A 26,902-nucleotide genomic window follows, 5' to 3' on the forward strand; every position below is an offset into this window, starting at 1 on the left:
GAAAGATAACCAACCTTTCTATATTCAAACAACAATGATATTGATCTTTTTAAATAAAACAAATCCACATTAGTTATCTCGTAAAGATACCATAATGCGTGTTCGATTCCACTATAATGTTTTTGTGTTAATATAAAACCATATCTTGCTTAGCAGATTGACAAGAATAGTTGTATTCGGTCATATACAATTTGCAAGCTATATTAAAGCACTAATTATACTAAGATATGGTCCTTCTATGCAAACTAATTTATAATAATCTCATTTAAACAGATACAAGTCTTTTTGTCACTTCAAGTAAATGTGCAACTATAGAAAATGTTCATATGAAAGCATTTTAAGACTTTCTTTATATATGTGGATTGGTGAACTAATATTCCATTTAAAAATTATTTTATCTCCAAATTGAGAGAGTAAAGGGACAAAATTTTATTTCACCAAAAATTTTCATTTCAAACCCCTTCTTCAATTAAGTTATATCAAAGTCATTAAATCGATTTATCGAACACCTTAAAAGAACTTAATTTGAAAGTTAGAAAATTTTGTTTGTAAAAAAACTTTATTTTATTTGTATTTAATAAAAATTTTCACAATAATAATATCACCCTTTAAAGCATTCATGATAGGAGATCCAACATTCCCTGCTCCTATACCCCTAAAAATGGACCAAAAAAAGGAAAAAAAAAAAAAAAACTTGGATGTCTTGAATTCTTGGATCAACATATCCACTACATTCCATAAAAATGTAAAGTTCATGTCAAATCATATAGGATTTGGGAGAAGAAATAGATAGTCATTTGGAAGTAGGTTGAAAACAATAGGCAAAGGGATATTTGGGTGAACAGAAAAAACCACTCTATTAAAACTATTCTCTCCATTTTAATACCATCTTCCCTACTCAAAAGATACAATGCTAAAATCTTCTCCCCTTAATTAGAGGTGGGATATCACAATTACTATGAGATCACTCATTTTCGAAAAAGTTCCTAATATAGTGAATTTTTTTAATTGTGTAGATACATTTTTTTAAAGTTATGTGAACTTTTAATTTAGAGCAAACAACATATACATGAGATGAAACGAGTCATTATAAATAGTATCAAAATTGATCCTCAAACCTGATGTGAGAGTATTTGTGTCCTCATAAGAGTCGTGCTAAGGACATGCTTGTATGAAAGAAGGTGATCATATAACCCAACATTATATCAATTAGTGGACTTCTTTTAACTGTGTAGATAATTTATAAAAACAGACAATATCAATATACATGAAGAAATAGTTTAGTACATTTTTTTTAATCTATTTTTTGACCAAAAAAAAAAAAATTCCTAAAATATCAAAAAATTATTATATATTAGAGAGTAAATTGAGACATGAGTAAAAGATCTAACAATGATTTTTATTATTAAAAAAAGAAAGAAAGAAAGAGGAGATTGGTAAAAGTCAAAACACACTATTCTACCACAATTCTGAAGTCCACCTTAGAACAATGAGATTAACCCAAATGAAGAATTCAAGAGTGTCCGTACAAATTATTCTTAAGCTGCCATTCATCTCATCTGCAGCTATAAAATAAAAACAAGAAGAAGAAGAAGAAGAAGAAGAAGAAGAGAATCCCAGAATGGTAATGGTAATCTGGACATCAACTCATTATTCATCCTAAGGACTCTTATCATACCTCTCCATCTGAAGATGCCATGCCACAGCTCTGACTCCACAGGAGCTGCATCTACCACTGCTTCAAACCATCGTCGTACATTGATTACCCCAAATTTCTCTCCTCAACTCAACATCCCAAAAACCCCAGAAAAAGAAAAAGATTTTTCCAGTTGGAGAAGAAGCATATACATCGATTACCCAGAAGGGAAACAATGATATCTATGGAGGCATGTGTGTTTCTACCATGTTGTGAATATAACCAAAACTACCAGTTCAACTCATGCTTATTTTTCTCCATTTGGTAGCCTACTACCTGAAAGATATAGATAAATACAAAGCTAAATACACGATACCAAGTTCGCTGTCCTGCTAATTGGAAAAGGAGAAGTAGGTGAATATTGTTGTGTTGGTATGGGAAATTGTTGGAGGGATGATACCTTAGAGGAGTTTGGCTTCGATTTCTTCAAGACTGAGTCCCTTTGTTTCAGGTATAAAGAAGAATATGAAAAGAAGAGACAACACAGCTATGACTCCAAATCCATAAAACAAAACTCCAGCTCCCAGCAGTGCCTGCAACCAAAAGTGAAAACATGGTAACTGAATCTATTTGGTAACTACCACGGGGATTTATCATTGTAATTGAAGTGTAATATACGGGTCATGAGTCATGACAGTTAAGTAATTGATACAAAAGAAAACCAGATGTTGAATCAACATATTCCGGAGAAAAATATCATAGTTGGATGTAATTATAAAGAAGTAAACTAACAGTACAATTCAACTAATCAAAGCCTTCACTCGCTACCTCATGTTGGCTACACTATGACATCGTTTTTTTCTATTTTTCTCTATCTGATTATTGAAGATGGTGAAGTAGATACTCCACAAAGAAGTGATTTGATTTGAGTTGAAGGTGTTTAAAGGATGACAAAAGGAACAAAAAGAACCTGATTGATGTAGTGAGAAACACAAGATAGTCTTCCGTAAACAAAGGACATAGCCATAGACAGAGCTGAAGGCATGTGGTCATTCATGGAGCCAATCATGAATGGTTGGAATTAGTTCCAAATGGGCCAACTAATAGATGATACATCATGGGCACATTGAAACACAGTTTTCTTTCAATGGGAAGCATATGATTCTAAGTACTCTGGAATAAGGATACTACAAAAATTATCATAGGCATTGTCTCTCATGTCAGTCTCAATGTAATATGGGTATTCCTCTCTTGATATGTGAGAACATCCAGTTGCTACAATTACATGATATCCCTAATAAAACATGGAAAGTATGTGGACTAGAAACAAAATCATATTTGTTATCGTATGCCGATTAGCCAAAAAAATCTCCAACCTAAATATAATCTCAACAACAATGCCACAAACAGAGTGATGATTACCTGTTCTGGGAAAGTTAAGTTACTGTCTTAGTGAACATAACATGTACATAACAGATGATAATAGCTCCACAGTTATAAAGAAAAGTTGATTGCAGAAAAAAAATGGTTGAAGTTAGGCACCTTCAGAGGGGAAAACGAAAATGTTACTATTGCATTTGCACCAAAGTTCACGAGCACTGCAATGCTTAGTCCTCGCCCTCTCACACGTAAGGGGAAAATTTCGGAAATCATCAACCAACCAATAGGACCGAAGGATAACTGTAAAACCATTCATGAATTTTATTGCCATGTAATACAAAAATAAGACATGCATGAAGCACGACGTTTGGGCCAATGAAGTTCATATACCCTGAAAAAATTTCTTAAGTCTAATTTTTCAAAATTCTTTAAACTAGTTATAATCATCCCAACCATATGCCTTTCTTGACCTTTTGGCTAAGATTTTATTAAAAGAAAATTGCCAATTGAATTTTTCAAAATTTCTAAGCTTCCTTTTATTTTTAGCTGCTATTGCTCAAGTATTGATTTAGGTGTTGATAAGTTTCCATGTATTTTTAGCATACTTGAATTTTTAGAGTCCACCAATACAGATTCGTCTATTTGAATCTAAGACAAAATCAGGAAAAAAAAAAAAATTCAAAGCTGCTTATCTTTGCACTCTACTTTTGTCAACTTGCAAAATTGAGATGAAAAATAAAAATAAATCTGCACATTATCAAATTCAATGGAAGTGAAAAATATTATAAGATTTTCTATATTATTCTCATGCAGCAAATGCAGCGACTTTAGGGGCTTTCCACTACTTTCTACAGGGTAGCATATGCAGTCCCTAATAATCAATAATATTTCTGACCCTTATCCTGCTATAGAACTCAAACTCATAATGTAAGCAATGGTTCATATAAAAATCATCATTTCAAAGCATAAAATTCCAAGATGAGAATCTATATAACAATAAAACAAAATCCAAATACCTGATAGCACCCAACATACAACAGCAGAGCAATCACCGCCACAGCAGGCGCATCACCTAAGTAAATGTAATATGATCCCAGAAGGAATAATGAGATTACCTGTCAAACAAATAAAATATACAATGCTTAGAAACAGTTGAAGTCCTTTGATTCATATACTTGGAACTTAAATCCCTTATTCTTTGAGTAATCACAAGTTTTAGCAAGAAAACTAAATCAAGAATTAATTTTAAAGATGGCCTGACAATTTCGATATTTTTAAGTCTCAAGATTTCAGTGTTAAAACAGAAAGCAGATGCCCTTGAAAGAGGATGGAGACTTACGATGCCAGAAACACCTCCAAGTAGTAAAGGTCTTCTTCCAACTTTATCAACAACAAGGACGGCCACTGCAGTCATAATCAACTAAAAACCAAAAAAAGAAAAAAAAATGAAAAAAGGGAAAAATAAAAGAAAAGGCAAAGGTCAGAGTCGTCAGACATTTTGGAAAAAAGGAGTCTTGAAGTGCAGCTTCTGTTATATTTGTGGGGAAAATCAGCTCACACATTCCCTTCACTGCTAGAACTTGTGTCATGTTCCAGTTATAGCACATTGTAGATAGTGACACGAGTGTGACAACAAATGGATGTAAGAAACAACTTCCACTAATTTCTAATCATTTATAGAGACCAAATATTAAGGTATAAAAAGTAACTTTATAAGATTTTCTTTTAAAAGCACCCAAGTGTTGAATTTGAGCAGCAGGGAAAAAATCTACCTTCAATAAACCAACTAATATCGATACACGTGTTGCATCAGATGCTCCTGAGAATCCTGCACTCTATCAGATTGTGTAGGGTTTAAATGGAAGCAAACTTTTGTCTTGATATATTCATTGATGATAACTAGAAATCTGGATCTAAATCTTCATGTACCTCAAGGATTGATGCCGCATAATATAGCACACTTGGTTGCCCTGTGATCTGCCATACAAATTGATGGTACATATATAAGTCAAATTGTTGGGAACTTATATCATCTTCTTTTTTTTTTTTTTCATGTTATATAACCTCTACACATGAAAACAAACCTGCTGAAATAAGACTAATCCTCCACCAATGGTAAGGGCTTTCAAGCATTTTCCATGGAACATTTCCCCAAGTGAAGCTTCTTTTGTTTCCTCGCTGGATGAAAGCTCATCTAGAATCCCATCTACTTGAGCAGGAGCTGAATCCCCAATAGCTGGACCCCTCAACCGACACAAGCAAAATATGGCATTCTCTTTTAAATCCTGCATATTGCCTTTTCCCTGTATAGCACGTAAAAGTAACCATCTAGGCGATGCTGGAAGCCACCACATTCCGATTCCCATAATCACTGATAAAGGACTACTAACTCCATACATATAGCGCCAACCGGAAACCATGTCAACTAAAAGGCTACCAACTGTATAGCCTACCTGCAAGAGAGCAAAGTAATCACTATAGGCGAGCCACGATAATGGATTATGGAGCACTATAGATATGAACAAAAAATAACCACCGATGAGCAGGTATCTGTGACCACAGAGTGTGTGTGTGTGTGTGTATTCAGTTCTTGTTGGTCCAAATTATATACTAAACACAGTAAAACAAAATCAAAGTCCTCAGAGCAAGATTGAAGCACTTACAACCATCCCCAAAACTATAAAAAACTCTTTGAGAGAGATTAGTCGACCTCGTATTTGAGTTGGAGCAGTCTCAGCAATGTACATCGGGGCCGCATGCATTGACTATAAAGCAAAGAACTGAAAATTATATGTCTTTCATGTAAATAAGGCACCTTTTTTTAAATGTCAAATTTTGCAGGCAAACAAAAAACCATGGATGGACAACTAAACGTTCATCCAAGAAAATTTAAAAATATCAGGATGGTTAAGTGAATTTGAATTTAGCATCTTTTACTTGAACTCTACATACTATTTTGGTTGCTTCCTGAATAAGAAAAACAAAAATGCATTTGGAAATGAGAAAAGGATAACAGATAAAAAAACAAAACAGACATGAAACATGAATCCTTTCAAAATCAAGTACATCATGAAAAAAAAAATCCTATAATGGACATTTCATTTGTTCAAATGGACTTCTATATGTGATTCCGCACATGTGGGTTTGGATGTCTACCAATGTATGTACTTGGTGTCTGAATTTTATACAAAGATATGCATGCCAATATCACATGGGTGAACACATGTTTACATGGACATAAAAATACATAAGAAAATTCAGGAAGAGCTCAAATGTCATATAAAAGTGAAAATAGCATAATTAGTTACCAGTCCAATTCCTATACCAAATACAAAACGCCCAATCACCATAACAATGAAGCTAGGTGCCACTGCTGTTACTAGAGCTCCAACAAGATACAGTAAAGCAGCAAGAATCAACTCCCTCCTTCTTCCTTTAATTCAAATACATGATTTAGACTTCATAGAGAAAATCATAATATTATTATTTCAACTTCAATGCCACATTTAGAAGAACTGACCAAAGAAGTCGGCAATATTAAAAGCCAAGACAGAGCCAATCAAGGCACCATATAATGAGCCACTAGTCTGCAAAAAGCAATATCCACTAAATGAGGGGAAAAAAAGCAAGTATATAAAATATAAAAGAAACAAATCTAAAAACATGATTAAGCAATCACAACAAGCAATTTATAATACTTACTGTGAGACCAATTTGCACAGAAGACAAGTCGTACCATGAGATTCCACTTAATGAAGATGACTGTAGAAAGAAACACGACAGTTAAAGTTAGTAGAGCCAAAGACCAAATGAACACCCATGAGACAAGAGTTAAAGTTAGATCATACTGCGAAGCAAGATATGTTTTATTTTGTTGATTTGCTAATAAGACCATTGGTGAATTTGAAAAATAAATTGGGAAGAGGGTTGTTTCAGTAAATAAACAAGTTCTTGAATCTCGTTATCAATTTACAAACAGATGCTCAAGAAACTTGAAGATATCAACAACATTTTTGTTAGAGTGCATGACATACATTGCGGGCCCAAATCCTACAAGCGTAAGCTTTTAGGAAAATTAGTTGTTCAACATGGTATCATAGCCTTAATTGTTGGGAGGTCAAGAGTTCGAATCTCAACACCATATGTTTTATTTACCTACTTTATTAAGTTCATGTAAGCCCAAAAATGGATGCTACATGTGAGGGAGGTTGTTAGAGTGTATGATATACATTATGGGCCCCAACTCCTACAAGGTTAAGCTTTTAAGAAAATTGGTTGTCCAACAATTTTGATAAATATTGACTTGGAAAAATAACTGAAATTAGTAGCACAATCTGGGAGAGGTTAATATAGACAGGAATTTTCAATTAAATTGAAAACATTATGAATTAAATGCATGCAGGATAAATAAATTGTATGTCAAGTGCAAAGAAGTAGATGCCATTCAGCATGTGTTTTTGTTACACTACCAAATATAATCTTCTAAGTATGATATCATGTTCAAATCCAACCTAATTACATAGTACAAGTTTAATACAATCAGAATAGTATATCATGGAATCCCTATGATCAAAATTATCATTGCAATATCCATCGACAGAACGACAAAATGAGACCTGTCGTTAAGAGAGATGTAGATGGAAACCTTAAAACTCTTTTAGGAGGTTTAAAATGTTGCATATAGCCTATTGATGGATCATAAGAAATCCAATTGATCATAGTTGATTATCAATTGTCATCTTCATAGTGACGAAACAGATCTAAAAATCAACAGTGAAATAGAAAATACAAAGGATGAGCATGGAGCTATACAATAGAAAATAGAATTAGCCTACTATAGTTCAGACTTCCAGTAAAAAGATACCTCTATAGAAATTAGAGCACAAGATGTGGCACCAATGTCATAGCCGTATAGTAGTCCTCCAAGGGCTGGGAATAGAAATCTGAAACCACCCAATAACACTTTACTCTATCGGTACAAATGCAAAACTGTGGGAAAATGTTTCTATTTTAATAACAGCTATTATGAATCTCTGATCATTTCATCACAAAAAACCCACAAGCAGCTTATAATATAGATGATTTCAACCATTTTTAGTATGTGGGAATCAAATGAAAAATCGAAATGACAAAAGGATAACAAAGAGACCCATAAGACAGAATTTTAGTTCACAAGACAGCAAAAAACTTAGAATCCAATCAAACTGTCTACTATCTACATCTTAAAAGACAATCCAAGCAGGCTTTAGGCAGGGGCACTAGGTTCTTCAATGTTTTTTTTTTTTTTTTTTTGATAGATAAACTAGGATCTTCAATGTTAAATGCTTGAAAACCAAATTATCAGCATCTCCCTTATGTTAATATAAACTAGAAAGTGTAGTAACACATAGCTATAAAAGTTCTTTAAAGAGGCATTGCAATTATGATGAAATGCTTATATTGAAAGATCACCATGTTGCAAATAACACGACTTTTTTTTTTTCCTTTTTTGGGGGCCGTTCAATTTAATAAGTCCAATGAGTAATTTGATAAGCACTCAATTACAAAGATCACCTCTTATGGTCCAATCAAGATAACTAATTGTTAGAATATAGTCCTTAAAAGCTAACATGATGTAACAAGAAATGGTTTTTTATATTTATAATATAAGTTCAGTTTATCACTTATCTATTTTATTCATGCATTATATTTTCCGAGCATTCAGGCCTAACATTACTTGCATTTACATAACTTAGATGCATTAGAGTTGCATAGAAGATTCAAGTCATGAGTTACTTACAAGTGAATGAGTTGTTCACAACTAGCTAATGGACTTAGGAAATTCATTTGAGGTTGTAGTATACTACCTCCAAATTGGAAGGATAACTTGCCTTTTTCATCTAGATGAGGTTCACTTGGTAAGCGCACAAGTGTGTATGGTTACACATTAGATAAAACCAATAATAAGTTATGATATTGTTATTGGATAGTCATGATTTCACCAAACTATTATGTTGTATGGAGTATTGAGCTTGAGAGAATACTCAACTAGTGCTAAGGTCTTCAGGGACTTTGACCTACAAGTGAAACCTTGAAGTTGTCATATATTTCCTATAGATCAGGTTACTATTGATTAAGGTAAGCAACGATAGGTATTTTCAAGATAGGGATCATGATATCTCATAGGTTTGAGACAGTGTGTCCCCTTGGATGATCCTAAAGACTTATGATCAAGAAATCTATGATTGTAGTAATTCCTTAAGTGGAATGACATATGCTCTTAGAGAGTTAGAGTATGTTAATTGATCACAAAATAGCAGATTTGAGACTCAAGGATTATAAAGATAATCCTTTTTTTTTGTTAGTTATTTACTTTATATATGTCATGTATGCCTTGTTTCTTATAAATAAAATCCTTATTTACCTATAAAAAAAAAGGGATTATAAAGATAATCTTAAGAAATTGATAGCATTCATCTCGTTAAACTATGGACACCAATTTATGGGAAGCTTGCATACCATGAAGTAGGTCATGAACTCGAATTTGGTATATCATTTTAATATCATAAGATATTAAAATGCAAGTGACTCTCTATAATAAGATGTTGAGTCAACTTCATAATTGGATTGTAAGAAAGCCAATATTTTCCTATGGATCCTAGTGGTCCTTACTCAAGCTCATATTCCTTGGTAACACATTATTTGAAGGATATTTAGATTCTTTATTCATATGTATGTATAAGGGTGTTTTGATAAATATGCAAAGTTGTAGAAAGGACAGGAATACATTTAAAGGCAAGAGAGAATGGTAAGGACCTTGAAGGTCTCTGTGGAGAGGAAGACCTTCTGGGTTAGGTTCGAGGGTGAGGTCGGAGGAAAATGGTGTTCGATAACAGAGCACAGTAAAGGCTCTGTTTTCGTCTTAGGCTTTGAGAAGGAGGATGTTAGTTGGTTGATAAAACAGTTGACAAAGGCCATTGAGATGAAGATTTTTATGGGTTTCAACAGAAAATTTAGAGGAAAGACCAGAGTACATCTACTAGAGGTTTGCTTCAATGTTCATGGCAAGTTTATAAGATTATCAAAGTTCGGCTCCAATAGGAAGTCGACTTTTCTGGTAATACCTGAGGGAGAGAATGGCAAGGGATGGGAACTTTTAAAGTTTGCATTGTATTCAATGTTGGTGGTCCCCTCCTCGAGTTTTTATGAAAAGGGAAGGCAGAGCAGGGAATGAAGGATTTTGCACAAAAATGCGGGTCCCCTGCAATAGTCCTTTGCGAATGTAGTCAGAAACGAAGGTCCGAGGAAAGCCGGCCTTGTTCCAGTTGGGAGATGGGCGAGGGTTGTGCTAGCGAATGTCAAGATGGTGCTGTTAACTAGGCTGAGGTCGGTCGGGCCATGGCGAGAAGGCTAGGGCACAAAGGCGTGGTGACAATCGTCCCATTCGCCGAAGGAAAAGGATTGTTTTTCGTAGAAACCTTAGAGGAAGCTTTATCACTACACGATTCAAGATTCATCAGGATTAAAGGCGGAATTACAGTCTTGTTGAGAAGATGGTCGCCAAAGGAAAATTCAAAAGGAGGGAAAATTCAAGGAAGGTTGGATAGATTTAAGGGGTTTGCCATTTCATTTATGGTCTGAGGTTCACTTGAAGAAAATTATGGAGCAGTGGGGGACGGTGACAGAGATCAATTGGTGAACATTGAAACTTTTTTATCTAAGCAAAGCGAGGGTGAAAGTGGTAATGAAAGAACGATTGGTTCTCCCGGCTTTGATTGAGGTGTTAGATGGGGGTTGGGACTTCACAGTTTCAGTCGCAGTGGCCGGGAAGGAAGATGGTAGGTGGGTTAGAGAGATGGGTGAGTCAACTCGGCAATTGGCTGAGGCTCACACGGGGACATTTGGCAGAAAGAGGAAAGAGGAAGATAGATCAACGGCTGGAAAGGGGTCTTCGGTTGGGGCAGTTAGCAGAACAATGGAGTGGAGAGGTGGTCAAAAGGCGGAGAACGCTCCTGGGAGGACACGTGAAAGAACAGGACGTCAGTGGGAAACAGCTGGTCCCAACCTCCACTGAATTCGAATTCAAAAAGGCAAAGAGTTGGATCTGCTGGGCCAAAACAGGCTGGAGGGGTCAAAGCCTAGTAAACTCTCCAGGATGGGTTTCGGGCCTCCAAATATATGACAAGAGCCCATCCTTTTAGTAAGCCCAGCCCACGGTCTGAAATTGTCGTGGGCTGGAAGAGGGAAGTCCATGGGAAAGGCCCGATTCAGTTGTTGGGCCAAGAGATGGGAGACAATCAAGACAGATATTCGAAGGGCCCTTTACACAGAGCTATTCTTTCTGCAAAGGGGAAGGCGAAGATAGGCCACGAGGATCCTGAAAATCAACAGATGGGCTCCTTGATGAAGTGCGGTTCAAGGAAGCTGTGGAATGCTTTGTTTCCATCAAGCTCTGTATGCCGACAAGGGGATCGAAGCCAAAGCGAGCCAATCACGATTGAGAGATCAATGCCAGTTAGTGATAATCTTCCATCAGAAGACGTCGCCGAAGCGGGAACATAGTTGGTTCAAGGGTGTTCCGAGGAAGGAACGACGTCGACGAAGGAAAATGCGGAGCAAAGGAATCTTCTTAGGGCTCCTTTTCAATCAAAAGGTAAGGAGAAAATGTGCAATACTGCTAAAGGAGGAGACGGAGCAGGTTTTAAGGGTTTTGTGGGTTGTTCTCATAGTGGATCTTCAGTCACGGATCATCTTTCTTATCCCGCAACCAGAGAAAAAGGGCTCAACTTTGAGGGGTAATGTGGAATGACGGAAGTGGAAATTTTCGAGGTATCTTCTCATCATTTTTCTCAGCCTTCTCTGCCTTTTCATTCTCCTTTCTCTGGAGTGGCTTCTCCACACCCGAGTTCTTCTGCTATCAATCTCTCCATTCCAGCCTTTCAATCCCAGTTTCCTACGAAAAATTGAGTGTTATCTGAATTTTTTTCAAAAAAAGATGACGTTGGGGCTGATCGTCTAGGGTTTGTTGGCATTCCTAACCGTGATGATGCAGTGCCCCAGCTGGCTAGATTGAATCTTTTGTCTGAAAGCTTTAATTATGATAAGACCAAACCCAACTTGCCTCATGGGGCCCCTATTTTGGGTACAGTTAGCCAAGGAGACACTCAGTTCTCCCAGATGGGTGGGTTCCAAATTGAAGGTCTTTCCCCTAGCAAAATGGCTAAAGTTTGTGAGGTCTTCAGCTCCTTGGATATTAAGGTGTATTCAAGGCGAAAGAACAGAATCGCCACAGACATTTGAGTTCTGTTGGCGTTGGTTAGGAGGTGTAGGGTCAGTGAGGTGTTTTATGAAGATCATAAGTTGGAATATCAGGGGGTTGGGATCTAGGAAAAAAAGAAGGGTGGTTAAGGATTTTTTGCGACTTCAGAATCCGGATGTAGTGATGTTTCAAGAAACAAAAAGAGAGGTGTGCGACAGAAGGTTTGTAGGAAGTGTCTGGTCGGTTAAGAATAAGGAGTGGGCTGCTTTCCCGGCTTGTAGGGCTTCAGGAGGGATTTTAATCACTTGGGACTCACAGAAAATGAGCAACGAGGACGTGGTAATTGGATTTTTTTCTGTCTCAGTCAAGTTCTTGTTGGATGGATGTGGACCTTTGTGGTTGTCCGCAGTTTATGGTCCAAACAACCCCTTAACTAGGAAGGATTTATGGGTGGAACTGTTAGATTTTTTTGGCCTTACTTTTCCTTCATGGTGTGTGGGAGGTGACTTCAATGTTATAAGGAGAAGATCAGAAAAACTGGGTGGCTCTAGATTCACTAGGGATTTTGATGGCTTTATAAAAGAATGTGAGTTACATGATCCCCCATTACGAAATGCCTCTTTTACTTGGTCAAATATGCAAGAGTCACCGGTGTGTAAGAGATTGGATTGGTTTCTCTATTCAAATGAGTGGGAGCTTTCCTTCCCTCAAAGCCTTCAAGAAGTTCTTCCTAGATGGACATCGGATCATTGGCCGATTGTATTGGATACCAATCCTTTCAAGTGGGGTCCAACACCTTTTAGGTTTGAGAATATGTGGTTGCAACATCATAGTTTCAAAGAGTGCTTTAGCAATTGGTGGAGAGAATTTGAAGGAAATGGTTGGGAAGGTCACAAGTTCATGAGGAAGTTACAATTTGTTAAGGCAAAATTAAAAGATTGGAATAAGAATACTTTTGGAATGCTTAAGGAAAGGAAAAAAAGGTTCTTGGATGAAATAGCTAACATTGATGCCAATGAACAAGAAGGGGCTCTCTCTTTTGATCTCGCTGTTCAAAGAGCTGTAAGAAAAGGGGAGCTAGAGGAAATAATTATGAGGGAAGAAATTCATTGAAGACAAAAAGCTAAGGTAAAATGGGTTAAAGACGGGGATTGCAACTCAAAACTGTTTCACAAAGTGGCTAACGGGAGACGAAACAGGAATTTCATCAAATTCTTGGAGAATGAAAGTGGTTTGGTGTTGGACAATTCCGAGAGCATCACAGAGGAGATATTACTTTATTTCAAAAAACTCTACTCGAGTCCTCCTGGTGAGTCTTGGAGAGTAGAAGGTATTGATTGGTCCCCTATATCAGAAGAGAGTGCTTCTAGGCTGGATTCCCCTTTCTTCGAATTAGAGTCTATAATGCCATCTTTCAGTTAAATAGGGATATAAGGCGCCGGGGCCTAATGGTTTCACAATAGCAGTGTTTCAAGATTGTTGGGATGTGATCAAGGATCACTTAGTGAGGGTGTTTGCAGAGTTTCACAATAGCGGGATTATTAATCAAAACACCAATGCCTCCTTCATAGTTCTGTTGCCCAAAAAGAGTCAGTGAAAGAAGATTTCGGATTTTAGACCTATCAGCCTTATTACTTGTCTCTATAAGGTAATAGCAAAAGTCTTATCAGGGCGACTAAGAGGAGTACTACAGGAGACCATCCATTCCACTCAAGGTGCTTTTGTTAAAAGGAGACAAATTCTAGATGCAATTCTTATAGCCAATGAGATTGTGGAGGAGCAAAGGCGATCAGGGGAGGAAGGAGTTGTATTCAAGATAGACTTTGAAAAGGCTTATGACCATGTTAAATGGGATTTTTTGGATCATGTGTTGGAGAAGAAGGGATTTAGTTCTAAATGGAGGAAATGGATGAGAGGTTGTCTATTGTCGGTCTCTTATGCTATTCTAGTGAATGGTAATGCTAAAGGGTGGGTCAAGGCATCTAGAGGTTTAAGGCAAGGTGACCCTATATCCCCTTTCCTGTTCACTATTGTTGCAGATGTGTTGAGTAGAATGTTGTTGAAAGCCGAGGAAAGAAGTTTGCTAGAGGGCTTCAGGGTAGGTAGAAATAGGTGTAGGGTGTCCCATCTGCAATTCGCAAACGATACCATCCTCTTTGTTAGCTCTAGTGAGGAAGAACTACAAACTCTTAAGAGTTTATTATTAGTGTTTGGTCAAGTTTTAGGGCTTAAGGTCAATCTTGACAAGAGTAATCTTTTTGGCATCAACCTTGATCAGAATCATCTCTCTAGGTTAGCCTTGTTGCTTGACTGCAAGACTTCAGATTGGCTTATACTTTATCTAGGTCTTCCTTTGTGAGGGAATCCAATTGCTTATGGATTCTGGGATCCAGTGATTGAGAGAATCTCTAGGAGATTAGATGGGTGGCAAAAAGCTTACTTATCTTTCGGTGGTAGGATAACTCTCCTACACTCATGCCTATCCCATATCCCTAGCTACTTTCTTTCTCTGTTTAAGATTCCTGCTTCAGTGGCTGCAAAAATTGAGAGGATGCAAAGGGACTTTCTTTGGTCAAGGGTTGGGGAAGGTAAAAGAGACCATCTTGTTAGTTGGGATGCAGTGTGTAAGCCGAGCGTAAAAGAGGGTTTGGGGATTGGGAAGATTCCTTTAAGGAATCGCGCTCTTTTAGGGAAATGGTTGTAGAGGTTTCCTAGGGAGAGTACAGCTCTATGGCATCAGGTCATTATTAACATCTACGGGACACACTCAAATGGTTGGGATGCCAACACTCTAGTCAGGTGGTCACATCATTATCCTTGGAAGGCCATTGCATAAGTCTTTCAGGATTTTTCCAAGTATACTCGGTTTGTCGTAGGAGATGGGAAAAGAATTCGCTTTTGGGAAGATTTGTGGCGGGGGGACCAAATCTTCAAAGACCAATATCCAAAACTATTTAGAGTAGTAACGGATAAAAATATTCATATATCTTCAATTCTTGGTTCAGCTCGCCCTTTCTCATGGAATTTTAATTTCCGTCGTAATCTAACTGATTCTGAGATAGAAGATCTAGAACGCCTCATGCGCTCTCTTGATTGTATGAATCTATCCACTTCCACTTCAGATGCGAGATCTTGGTCCTTATTGTCTTCAGGATTGTTTACAGTCAAGTCTTTCTTTACAGCCTTGTCCCAAATGCCTAATTCATCTCTTTTTTTCCCCACTAAGTTTGTATGGAAATCTAAGTCCCCTTCAAAGTTAAGGCCTTTGTCTGGCTTGTGGCACACAAGAAGGTAAATACCAATGACTTGCTACAATTGAGGAGACCCCACAAAGCTCTTAGCCCTGACATTTGTAAATTGTGTATGGAGCAAGGAGAATCAACAGATCATCTCTTCCTTCATTGTTCTGTGACGTTGGGGTTGTGGCACAGACTATTTCAGTTAGCCAAGATGGATTGGGTTCCTCCGAAAAGCATTTTAGACATGATGTTCATTAATTATAAAGGTTTTGGCAAGTCCAAGAGAGGGTTGGTTTTGTGGCAAAACGCGTGCATAGCTTTAATTTGGGTTGTGTGGCGGGAAAGAAATGCTAAGATATTTGAGGATAAAGCTAGGAATTCAGAAAATCTTTGGGACTCCATTCATTTCCTCACTTCGTTTTAGGCTTTTTGCTCAACGGGTTTTAAGGGCATTCCCCTTAACGTTTTACAACTAGATTGGCTAGCAGTGTGTAGTTCCAATGGTACGGTATAATGTCATGTTATTTTTTTGTGTTGTTTAGTTTTACCTTTGGCGGGAGGATTTCTCATCCTCCTTATGTACTATTTTTTTCTATCAATATATTCATGCGTGGTTTCCTATCAAAAATAAATAAATATGCAAAGTTACATAAGAGTTTATGAACAATTTTTTTAGACTGAGCTAATTAATTAATTAAGACCTAGGAGGCTAATTAAGTGACTCAAGCCCAAGATAGGTTCAAGTCACTTAAACCCACAAGGAAGCCTGCATAAAACCCCTAAGGGTTTTAGAGCTTGATAGTTTTGTTATTCAGTCTTCCAGAAAGAGGAACCCTAACCTCCATCCCCTTCAAAGAGAAATCCACCTTCCTTGTGTGCAGTGTTTTAAAAGGCTATTAAGGCTTACACCTCGAGGCTCACCTTAAGGTGAGACTCTACAAATTAGCCTTGTGGTTATAGCCTTAAGGTAATGGAGGCTTAAGCCTCACCTTATCGAGGTTTATAGCTTTGACACTACAGCCTCAAGGCTGTTGAGGCCTAAGCCTCAAATACTCAAAGGGTTTTTGGCCTTTATAGGCTTTTGGTATATATTTTATAAGAGGCTTTAAGTCTCAATTTTAAATTAGGTTTAATGGGTTCTATCATCTATGCTTTAGTGGGCTTTTGATATTAGATTTCATGAGTTTTGTATTGGGTCCCTACTTTGTTAAACCTTTTACAAAATAAGGGCTTAGTTGACTTCCAAATAACCGTTCAAATGGAGAGGAAAAAGAGAGATTAAGTGAATAAGGGTATTGATGATTCTCCTAGTGGTTGATCTCATCTATAATCTAATTATTGATCGATGGAAAATGATCCCACTACAATTTTTGAACAAAGAAGAAGGGGTGGATATTAACACCAATGGGGAGGATAATATAGCAATTGGATATGATTATACCTTTAAGGATCTAATTTGTGATGGTAATAGTAAGGTTGAAAACTACTAGATAAAAACATGAGAGTTAAATATTATGAGGAAAAAAAAAACTAAATTATAATCGTTAACAATGAAAAATAATTAATTTTTTCATTGTGAAGTTTGTTTTTTTTTTTTTTTTTTTTTTTATCAATAAACAAAAGAATTGTATTACAAAGAGGCGCTAAAATAGCGACCCAGAGAAGTACAGTATAGAGACACTCACCCCCTTACAGTTGGACCCAAAACAAGGAAAAACAAAAAACCTTCTCCCTCATCGCAAACCCACCCAATCTATAAAATCTATTAAGGTCAAAGAACCACCTTTTATCCACAATTTGGTCTCCGACCAAAGTAAATACACAAAAGAAGCTTTCAGCCTTTGGATGGACAATACACTATCTTCAAAGGCAATTTTATTCCTTGCCTTCCAAATGACCCAAAACACGCATGACGATCCCACTTGCCACACCGCCTTCCTCTTTTTACCCACAAAAGAACCCCTCCACCCTAAAAGGGTTTCCTTTACCGAATAAAGAAACACCCAAGACACTCCAAATAGAGAAAGGAACAACATCCACACTTCCCTTGTTTTTTCACAATGAAGAAGGAGGTGATCAATCGACTCCTCAACCATTTGGCACAGAAAGCATCTATTAGCCAAAGCCCATCCCCTCTTTTGCAAACGGTCCAAGGTTAGAACTCTTCTCCATGAAGCCTCCCACACAAAGAAACTTAATTTAGGTTGCACACAAGAGTTCCATATAATCTTCGAAGGGAAAGAAACAAGAGAAACCGGCTACAAGGCTTTATACAAAGACTTCACCGACAACACGCCATCCTTCGAATCCATCCACCTCACCCACATTAACCTTCTTTCTATCCAAGCAACAAAACAACCTTTCCACCTCTTTCATCTCCCAATCATTGAAAGGTCAAGTGAAACAAGGGCTCCAACTTCCCCCCCTTTCCCCCGCAGTTGTCCAAACTCCATTTACGCAAGCCTCTTTGGAAGTTGCTAGCGCAAATAAACAAGGGAAAGACTCGCACAAAGGGGTGGTTCCACACCACTTGTCTTTCCAAAACCTCACCTTCTTTCAATCACCCACCACAAAGTCAATAGAATGGGTCACTAGGTGTCCCAACTTTCTTATTGTTTTCCACAACCCAACTCCATAGGCCTCCCTAGCCTCACAAGAGCTCCACCCTCCTCTTTCCTCCCCATATTTCCTTCTAATCACTTGGTTCCAAAGGGCCTTTCTTTCAATTGCAAAGCACCAAGTCCCAAGACTCTTAACCTCCAGCCCTCCTTTTTTTTTTTCTAAATAAACAATTGGCCACCTTACTAAGTGAGGGTTTTGCTCAAGAGCCCCACCACCCCACAAAAAATCCCTTTGAATTTGCTCCAGTCTCATTCTAACCATCCTAGGTAGCTGGAAAATAAACATGAAATAGATCGGCAGATTAGACAAAGTACTTCGAATTAAGGTAATCCTCCTCCCCTTAGAAAAGTATTGACATTTCCATATAGCCAATCTTTTGAGGAATCTTTCTTCTATTCCATCCCAAGCAGCAGCAGATTTAAAAGGAGCACCCAACGGCATTCCTAAGTAAGTGGAAGGCAATCTTCCCACCTTATTATCGAACTCTTCAACTAGCTCTTCCACATTCTCAACTCTGCCAAACGGAATCAACTCACTTTTTTCCAAATTCACTCTTAACCCTAAAATTGCCTCAAACCACATTAACATCCAACACAAACACGTCAATTGCTCCTCTTTCGCCTCACAAAAAATTAAAGTATCGTCAGCAAACAGCAAGTGAAAGACCTAGACCCCTTCACCCCTTCTTCCCCGAACCGAGCAAGACAATAAAAAGCCTCCATAAATTGCTCTTTTCAGCAGACAACTGAATGCCTCCATCACAATTATGAACAAGTAGGGCGAAAGGGGTCTCTTTGCCTTAAACCCCTTGAGCTCTGAAAATATCCCGTAGGGGTTCCATTCACCAAAACAAAGAATCTAGTAGTGGATAAACCCCACTTTATCCATCTACGCCGCTTTTCCCCAAACCCCATCTTCTCCAACACCACTAAAAGAAAAGACCAGTCCACATGATCATAGGCTTTCTCAATGTCCACTTTGCAGAGAATCGCCCCTTTATTGCTTTTCAAAATCGAGTCTATTGCTTCATTAGCAATCAACACTGCATCCATAATTTGCCACCCCTCCACAAACGCATTTTGAGACGTTGAGATGAGCTTAGCTAACACCACCTTCAGCCTATTAGCCAACACCTTGGTTAACCACTTGTACAGCCCTCCCACCAAGCTAATTAGCCTAAAATCCTTCAAGTCCTCAGCCTCCCCTTTCTTAGGAATCGACACTAGAAAGGTTGCATTCAAACTCCTTACAAAGCTCCCAGACTCATGGAACTGTCTGAAGAAGTTCATCACCTCCACCTTTACAAAGTCCCAAGAATACTACTAGAAAGCCATTGAGAAACTGTCAGGGTCTGGCGCTTTCTCCCCGCAAAAACTTGACAACACACCAAAGACCTCTTCCTTAGAGAAAGGCTTCTCCAACCCTTCCACATCCAGCCTCTCAAAATTCAAACCATCTATATTGGGCTTCCAACCATCAGGATCTGACAACAAACCCTGGAAAGCTCGGCTCACTTCCTCTTTAATTTCAATTTCCTCAGTAAACCACCTCCCATTGACTTTTACTTTGGTCAACTAATTCCTCATTCTATGAGCATTAGCCATCTGATGAAAGAACCTTGTATTTTTATCCTCCTCTTTCAGCCAAATTTCTCTAGACTTTTGTCTCCATGACGCTTCTTCTAAAAGGACCCACTTTTTATAAGTCTCTCTTGCCTCCTTCCTAGCTTCCTCTTCTTCCATAGTCAGTGAATGAGCATTTTCTTCCTTGTCCCAAAAATCCACCAAATTCCAAGCACTCTGCTTCTTAGTTTCAACCTTACCAAATACCTCTTTATTCCAACTTCTCAAAATCAGTTTCAAGGCCTTCATCTTTTCAGCCATAATGAAGTTGGCTGACTTGCTAACCCGAATCCCCTCCCACCACTTTCTCAACACCTCCTTAAAGCCACGTGTTTTCAAATCTAAATGGCGTGGGCCCTCTCCTCATCCCTCCCCCATCAAGAAGAATCAAAGAGTGATCAGAAACCAGCCTAGCCAAAACAACTTGAATGGCCCCCTAAAAATGAACTTCCCAATCTTCAGAAATGAGAAACTGATCAATTTTTTACCTTAACTGATCATTAGAGCCTCCACTCCAAGTGAACAGCCCCCCCTGAAGAGGCAAGTCCCTTAACTCTAAGTCCTCAATCACCTCTGAGAATCTCCTCATTGCCGAGGACAGACGGCCTCCTCTACTATGCTCAGAGGGGAATTTTATCATGTTAAAATCTCCTGCTACGCACCAAGGCTCACTCCATAATCCTCTAATGGCCCCCAACTCACTCAAAAAATCTTCTCTAGCCAACTTAAGAGTGGGTCCATACACTCCTGTGAAAATCCAGCAAAAACCATCCCCACAATTTTTGAAACGACAAGAGACTGAAAATTTGCCCACCTCCATCTCCACCAACTGTAACACCCCCCCTCCCTTGAATTCATAGCCCCCCACTCTAAACATCTTCCTACCCCTATACTTCTCACAATCCCACTAGTCTTCTCCTAAATTTTTGTTTCTTGGAGGCACACTAAATCCACCTTCTGAGTTTTAATAACATCCTTTATCAATTTTCTCGTCTCTATCATTTGCCTCCCTTACATTCCACGAAAGGATTCGAAGCTTCATCTAACACACTCCGATTGACCTCGATCCCCTATTGACCCACCGTAATTTATCGAACATTCAAGTTTCTTTAGCTCTCGGTCAAATCTAGAGGATCTCTATCCTTTCCTCTTTTTTCCGCTTACCCTCTCAAATCGTTCTCTTCTTTCCTTCATTCTATTAAGAACCTTCAGAATCTCTCCTTCAAATCCCTCAGTGGGCATTCCCAAACAATGACAAAATTTTGCTAAGCAATTGTATCTCCACGACTCCACATCCCCTCCCTCTTCCTCAATCCTCCCATCCCTTATTGGGGAAGACCCACCATCGCCCTTCTCAAAATCCCTTTCTTCCGCCAACAGCACCTTCAGAGGATTTACAGATAGCTCCCTTTCGTTTTCCTTCAAATTGACAACTGCATCATGGCCCTTTTCTACCTCGATCAAAGCCCTCCACCCCAGAGAAAGGAAAATAAGAAAAGTCTCGTTCCCCCTTCCCCCTCCCCCCCACCCCAACTACAAACAAAAGAAGGCCAAAAGATGGAGTACTTAGAAGCTTCCTCCATAAGGCAGTCAGCTAGAGAAACCCTACCTGGAGCCCCTTCTACCTCTTCAGAACCCTTTCCGCCGACCAAATCTTCTTCTGCAATCCACCCCTTAGAGAGCATTTGAAATCCTAGTGCCCTACCCCTTTTTAAAAGCTCGCCCAAGAAAACCCGATCTGGATCCGAATCCTGCTCCGCTACCTTACTGGACTACCCCGCCTCCCAAAACGACTTGGGCCCGCACCTCTCATCTTCCCTTAAAGCACAGCCCAGCCCAAAACTTAAAAGGTTTGCGGGGCCTTCAAATAACAAGCCTGCATTCCCTTGGGCCCGAGCATCCGAACAAACAAGCCTACATCCATTAAACATTGCTGACCCCCCGTCTTCTCTTAAGCCCACCCCTACACCCCCCTTCTCTCCATTCCCCTTCCCAAAGCCTGAAAAGCCATCGACGATTTTTGCAGTCCCATCTCCATCACCTTTCTCTTCACCCCTGGCCTTTCTGACTGAACATGCCCCATCATCCCCTGCTGCACACCAAATATCCTTCCCCATACCCCACTACTCCCCGCGTGTGAACCCACTTCCCTATCTTCCCTAACCTTTTCCCCCTCACTCCCTTTCAATTTATTCATCGACACCACTGCAGAAACCCATGGCGGTACCTCCCATCACAACTAGACTGCATAACAATAAGAATTCACCACCAAATGCATCGTCCCCGGAAAATCTTCCCCCCCACCCCCGACCCCCAGCTTCACCAAAATTCTAGCCTATTGGAGCTAAGAAAACCTTTTTGTTTCTTCATCCACCTCAATGAAACCTCCACAGCAGTCACCAAATTTTTTGAACACCTCCCCACTCCAACAATGAGGCAGGAGACCCACCACCCTCACCCACACTTCTTTTGTTGAACTTCCTAAGTGCAAGCATCCCACCTCCTCACTCCATCTCTCCAAATGCAACAATTTATCCTTGTAGCAACGCACCCCCTTCTTTAACACTCTCTCTGCCTCCTCTTCATCTTCAAACTCCAACAGAAGGAAAGCCCCTCCCAGCTTCATAACTTTCACGCCTTTCTTAAGATTCCAAAAGCGCTCCCCCCATTTCCTAAACGAGGCCAGCTCCGACTCCACCACCAACCCATTACCCCACCTACCAACTAAGCAACGACCCAGCATGTCCTCCCTACCCCTCAACTCTCTACCTCTAAACTGTAACCACGACGCATCTCCTATCCTTCCAGTCGGCTCCCTAGCAACATCCACGAACTCCTTCTTCTCACCCTCCACCGAATTTCCAAGGCTCTTCTCGACCTTGCCGACTTTTGTCACCATTTTCATCTTTGTTTCAAATTAGGTAGCCACCGCTTAAGTCTTTGCTTCAACTCGAGTAACCACCCCCATAGCCCGTAGTTTCTCAACGAGAATGGCCAAACCCCCTAGCATTCCCTTTCCTTCAGGGTAAACTAAGCAAAATCTTTTCGTCTCCAAATCGACGACAAAAAATAAGACGAATCTCCCCACCCCGTTTACATGCCTATCCAACCTGAACTTTCTCCTCTCTTCCTCCCAGACTTTTACCAACCTTCCTTCCTTCTCCTCCCTACAACATTCTTCAAATCCTTCCAATAGGTTTCTTAAACTCAAATCTCCAAACCAAATCCAAGAGGAGAGACCTCTACTCCTCTCCACAATAGTACCTTTTAACTTCCCTCAGACTTCCTCTACCGAAACTTCAAACGACTTCGACTCAATCACAAACCAACACTTTCCCCCTCTCATTGCAGTTCATGAACCTATGATAAACACCTGGTCAAAGAGCATCACTCTGTTAAGTTTATGTCTTTTTTATAATTTAATTTTCTTGTAACTCTATGAGTATTTTTCTTATTTTTTGGTAACTTATTATTATTTACTTGTTTAAGTTGAGGCTTACGCCTCATTTTGCCTTCAAGCTTATGCCTCACTTCATTTAGGCAAAATGCCTAAAGACCACCTTTAGCCTTTTAAAACATTGTTACTTCGAAGGTTTGAAATTCTAGTCAAGGTTGCAAACAAGATCAAGCAACTTCAAAGGGACTATCAACAATTGTGTTGGGGATGAGAGGAATAATCACCTGGTTGTGTAGTTGAATGTTTCAAGAAGCAAATAAAGAAAAGAAGGAAAAAAAAAAAAAAAAAAAACACCTCAAGAATGGGCATTTGATTTTGAAGAACAAAGCTCCTACCGTGAAATGGATTTGGAGATTACCTCAAAAGCCAAATTGACATCAGTAACAAGATATCTTAAAGAAACATGTATACAATAAACAGTGGGACTTTAACACTTCTTAAATGAAACTCTTTACTCCACATGGGAATTGGCACATGCATACTTCCTCTTCTTTCCTCAACCACAATTAATATGTTGCCGATTCAAATTCTGTCAACAAATTTAGGAAATACATGCAGTAAGGGGGACGGGGTCAATTTTTTTCCTTGTTCCGGTTAGACATGCATCAGACTCCAGCACTCTGGTACGAATGGAATGGAATGTCTACAGATACTTCTCATTATCAGCACATCAACTAATTAAGAGTTATCACAAGAACCAAACTACATTGCCAATTACACCAAGACCATGACTAAATTACCAAATGCACATTAAGCATAGTTAAGTGTTTCCTCAATAATATAGATGGAATTAATAAAGCGTAAAGTATCTAATCCAGCCTTTCTATAATTTAAATGCACCCTTAAGCTTTATTTGACTATTTCAAACTAACTGTGAGTCCTCATCACGTTGAACACCTATGATCCAGCACTTCATACCAATTACCAGACTCAGGAACCCCTATCCATATGGTTTTGACTTCATATGTAAGAAGTTGGAGGACCTTTTACCCCATTCCCTTTCTAGTAAATCGAGCTCGGTGGCAGCTACTTGAACTGTCTATTACACTGAATAATTATAGTCCATTTCATTACTCATAGCATCCTTTTTGTCATGCCAATGTTTTATGCATAAAAAATGAGTTAACCCATCAAAAAATGCATTAAAAAATGAATTAAAACCCATGTTTAAGATACTTGTGAAAATATGGTAATTGTAGAATTCCACAGGATAAATGAAAGTATCATTCACTTAATTCTCCATTTGTTTGCTGAGAAAACAATGGAAAAGGACAAAAGAAAGCATAACTCCAGTCTCATGTTTTACTTTGTTTTCATTTCCAAGAATGGGAAAAATTGAACTCAACTAAGCCATATAGTTAGTTGTACTAGAGTAGGGGCTCAGTGACAGCTTTTGTATAATTTTAAGATTTGATCATTTTTCTTTTCTTTTCCCACATTTTCTCAGCACCCAAACAGCACATTTATCCAAGGATTTTATCCCAATATCCAGCACAAAGAAACATTAAGAAGCACCAAAAAAATGGTGAAACAGAAGCAATCTCAATAGAGAAACTAACGGAAGGATAGCAGCAGCAACAGAATAGTTCTCCGATGAGCCAACCCCATCGATGAGAGGCTCCTGCATTCCATCTATTTCCCCAGATGATTTTCCCACCTGTTCAATAAAAATAAAAAATAAATTAGTATTTCCACAAGGAAACTCAAAGCACTAACCACAAACGTTAATACTATGTTTGGCAGCCAAGAGAATTTCTTGCTCTGCTTAGGCTCATTTGAGTGGCAACTCTTGTTTTCTCACCTCAGAGATAATGAAAATCATCAGACCTTTCCTCAGTAAAACTAGACACTGGATCCCTGTTTGGTTGCTCAGAAAACAAACAAAATGGTAGAAGATAGAATATCCACCCCACCCCAGAGGCCAAACAACTTTATTATTCTCAGTTCTTTTTCTTTCACCCACAAAACAAACAATGACCTCTGTTTGGTTTCCAAGAAGACCAATGGAAAATGGTAGAAATTAGAAATTTCAGTCCATCCCAAAAGCCAAACAGTTGTCTTGTATCCATTATTGTTCTTTCGCTGAGCAAAACCAAAAAAAAATAGCTCTGTCTGATTGCTGAGAAACAGAGGTAATAGAAAATAGAAAGTCACATCCATACAGAAGCCAAACAGTCGTTTATCAGTTGATGCCCAGAAAAAGGAGGGAGATGAAAGGAAATAGAAAACCAAACCCACTCCAGAAGTCACATGGTTTTATTATTCTCAAGTGATTTTTTTCCCATCACCAACAAGAAACAATTCTGTGTTTGATTCTCGAGAAAATAAGCAAAAATTACAAAATAAGACCACAATATAACCACCCCAGAACCCAAAATACTTGTAGGATCCTCAACTATTCTCTCTTCCCCACCAACCCAACCCATACGCTCTGTTTGGTTCGCAAGAGACTAGACAGGAAAATCAACAAAACACGCAACTTCGAATCTTTGTCAAACATCTTTTTTTCTATTCTTTTCTTTTTAAATGAAAAAAAACAAAAAAACACCCATACCCAGAACCTAACCTACACCCCTATTTGGTTCCCAATAAATCGGACAGGAAAATCAACCAAGCACATAACTTTGAAGTTTTTTCAAGCACCCAAAACAACACGCAGAAAACCCCAACAGTTGCATTATCCTCAATCACTCATTCCTCTCCACAACCCCAGCTCATCCCCCGTTTGGTTCCCGAGAAACCACGGAAGAAAATCAACAAAACACACAACCCCGAACCTTTCCCAAACACCCAGTACTTCAATTCCAACCCCATGATCATTTACTTAAAAAGTTTCCACTCTAAAATCAAACTAGGCAGTAAACCCCAATAGCAAAATCAACAAAATACACAACTTCAAATTTTCCTCAAACCTATTCGGTTCCCGAGAAACCGGACAGGAAAACACCCAGCACTCCAGTTCATATTTAATCATCAAAGAAATCACAAGAAAACCTTTCCAAGAGAGGTGAGGCTGGGCTGCTCAAGATCTGCCATGTTCACGCCTCAAGCAGAGAGAAGCAAAAGAATAAAAGCCGTCGAAGCGTACATGTGATTGTAGTGAAGTTTGAGATAAGTGTCAGTTCACATTCAATATTTTAAGTAGAAAAAGGTTGAAGGGAGGGTGAGGATTTTGAATGGCGATTGCGTGTATGTATAGTGATGAGGATTGGGGACCCGGAAAATCTATCTGGAAAAATTGTCTCAGGCTCTGATTTTTTCATACAGGAGAGGTGAGTAAAAAAGATAAGACAGAAACTTGGGACCTATAAATTGCAGTGATTTTGACCGTCATATTATCATCTCTTCATTTTTTGAATTTTCTTTTTTTTTTTCCTAGCCTTTTCCCTTTTGGGGGTTTGTTGTACTGATGGAGGTTGATCATTTGCAGCTATATGTCAGAAAATTGCTCTACCAAATGAGGAAATGGATCCGGATTGGGATTGGGATATCAAAACGGTTTCTGAATTGGTTCAGTAGTTAGAATTGACAATTGAGGAATCAGAATGATTTCTAAAGTCCTTCATGAAATTTAGACCAAAGTATGAACCTGTGCCACCATCTGATTGGTATTACCTTTTTCAAATTTTATGGAAAAAAAATACATTTGGATGGTACTGGATCCTACTTTTGACGATATGATGGTTTAAAAAATATTTTTAAATCTTT

The 26,902-nt window shown here is 38.6% G+C and overlaps 1 protein-coding gene across 2 annotated transcripts; it reads right to left on the reverse strand.

Moving 5' to 3' along the window:
* Positions 1 to 1,456: 1,456 nt before the first annotated feature.
* Positions 1,457 to 26,481, reverse strand: LOC100258018 (D-xylose-proton symporter-like 2). Of its 2 annotated transcripts, none has more exons than XM_002277040.5 (15): positions 26,189 to 26,481; positions 24,754 to 24,851; positions 7,881 to 7,959; positions 6,719 to 6,778; positions 6,537 to 6,603; positions 6,325 to 6,449; positions 5,680 to 5,781; positions 5,101 to 5,469; positions 4,946 to 4,993; positions 4,789 to 4,851; positions 4,356 to 4,436; positions 4,033 to 4,131; positions 3,179 to 3,316; positions 2,097 to 2,229; positions 1,457 to 1,972 (listed from the first exon to the last, which is right to left on the reverse strand). In XM_002277040.5, the coding sequence occupies exons 1-14, from the start codon at positions 26,228 to 26,230 to the stop codon at positions 2,098 to 2,100; spliced, it is 1,503 nt and encodes a 500-aa protein (XP_002277076.1). In that variant the 5' UTR covers positions 26,231 to 26,481; the 3' UTR covers positions 1,457 to 1,972; position 2,097. The 2 variants fall into 2 exon arrangements, with proteins under 2 accessions (XP_002277076.1, XP_010662115.1); XM_010663813.3 differs by lacking the exon at positions 26,189 to 26,481 and adding an exon at positions 24,996 to 25,178.
* Positions 26,482 to 26,902: the final 421 nt, after the last annotated feature.

Source organism: Vitis vinifera, chromosome 16 (genome assembly GCF_030704535.1).
Source record: "Vitis vinifera cultivar Pinot Noir 40024 chromosome 16, ASM3070453v1".
NCBI classification, from domain to species: domain Eukaryota; kingdom Viridiplantae; phylum Streptophyta; class Magnoliopsida; order Vitales; family Vitaceae; genus Vitis; species Vitis vinifera.

Coding starts and splice junctions, on each gene's coding strand:
- LOC100258018 (XM_002277040.5), bottom strand. CDS start 26,230: ATGGCAGATCTTGAGCAGCCCAGCCTCACCTCTCTTGGAAAG. Junction 6,779..7,880: donor GTGCTCTAATTTCTATAGAG/GTATCTTTTTAC, acceptor TTCTTTCTACAG/TCATCTTCATTAAGTGGAAT. Junction 2,230..3,178: donor TTTCGTTTTCCCCTCTGAAG/GTGCCTAACTTC, acceptor TTTTGGTTGCAG/GCACTGCTGGGAGCTGGAGT.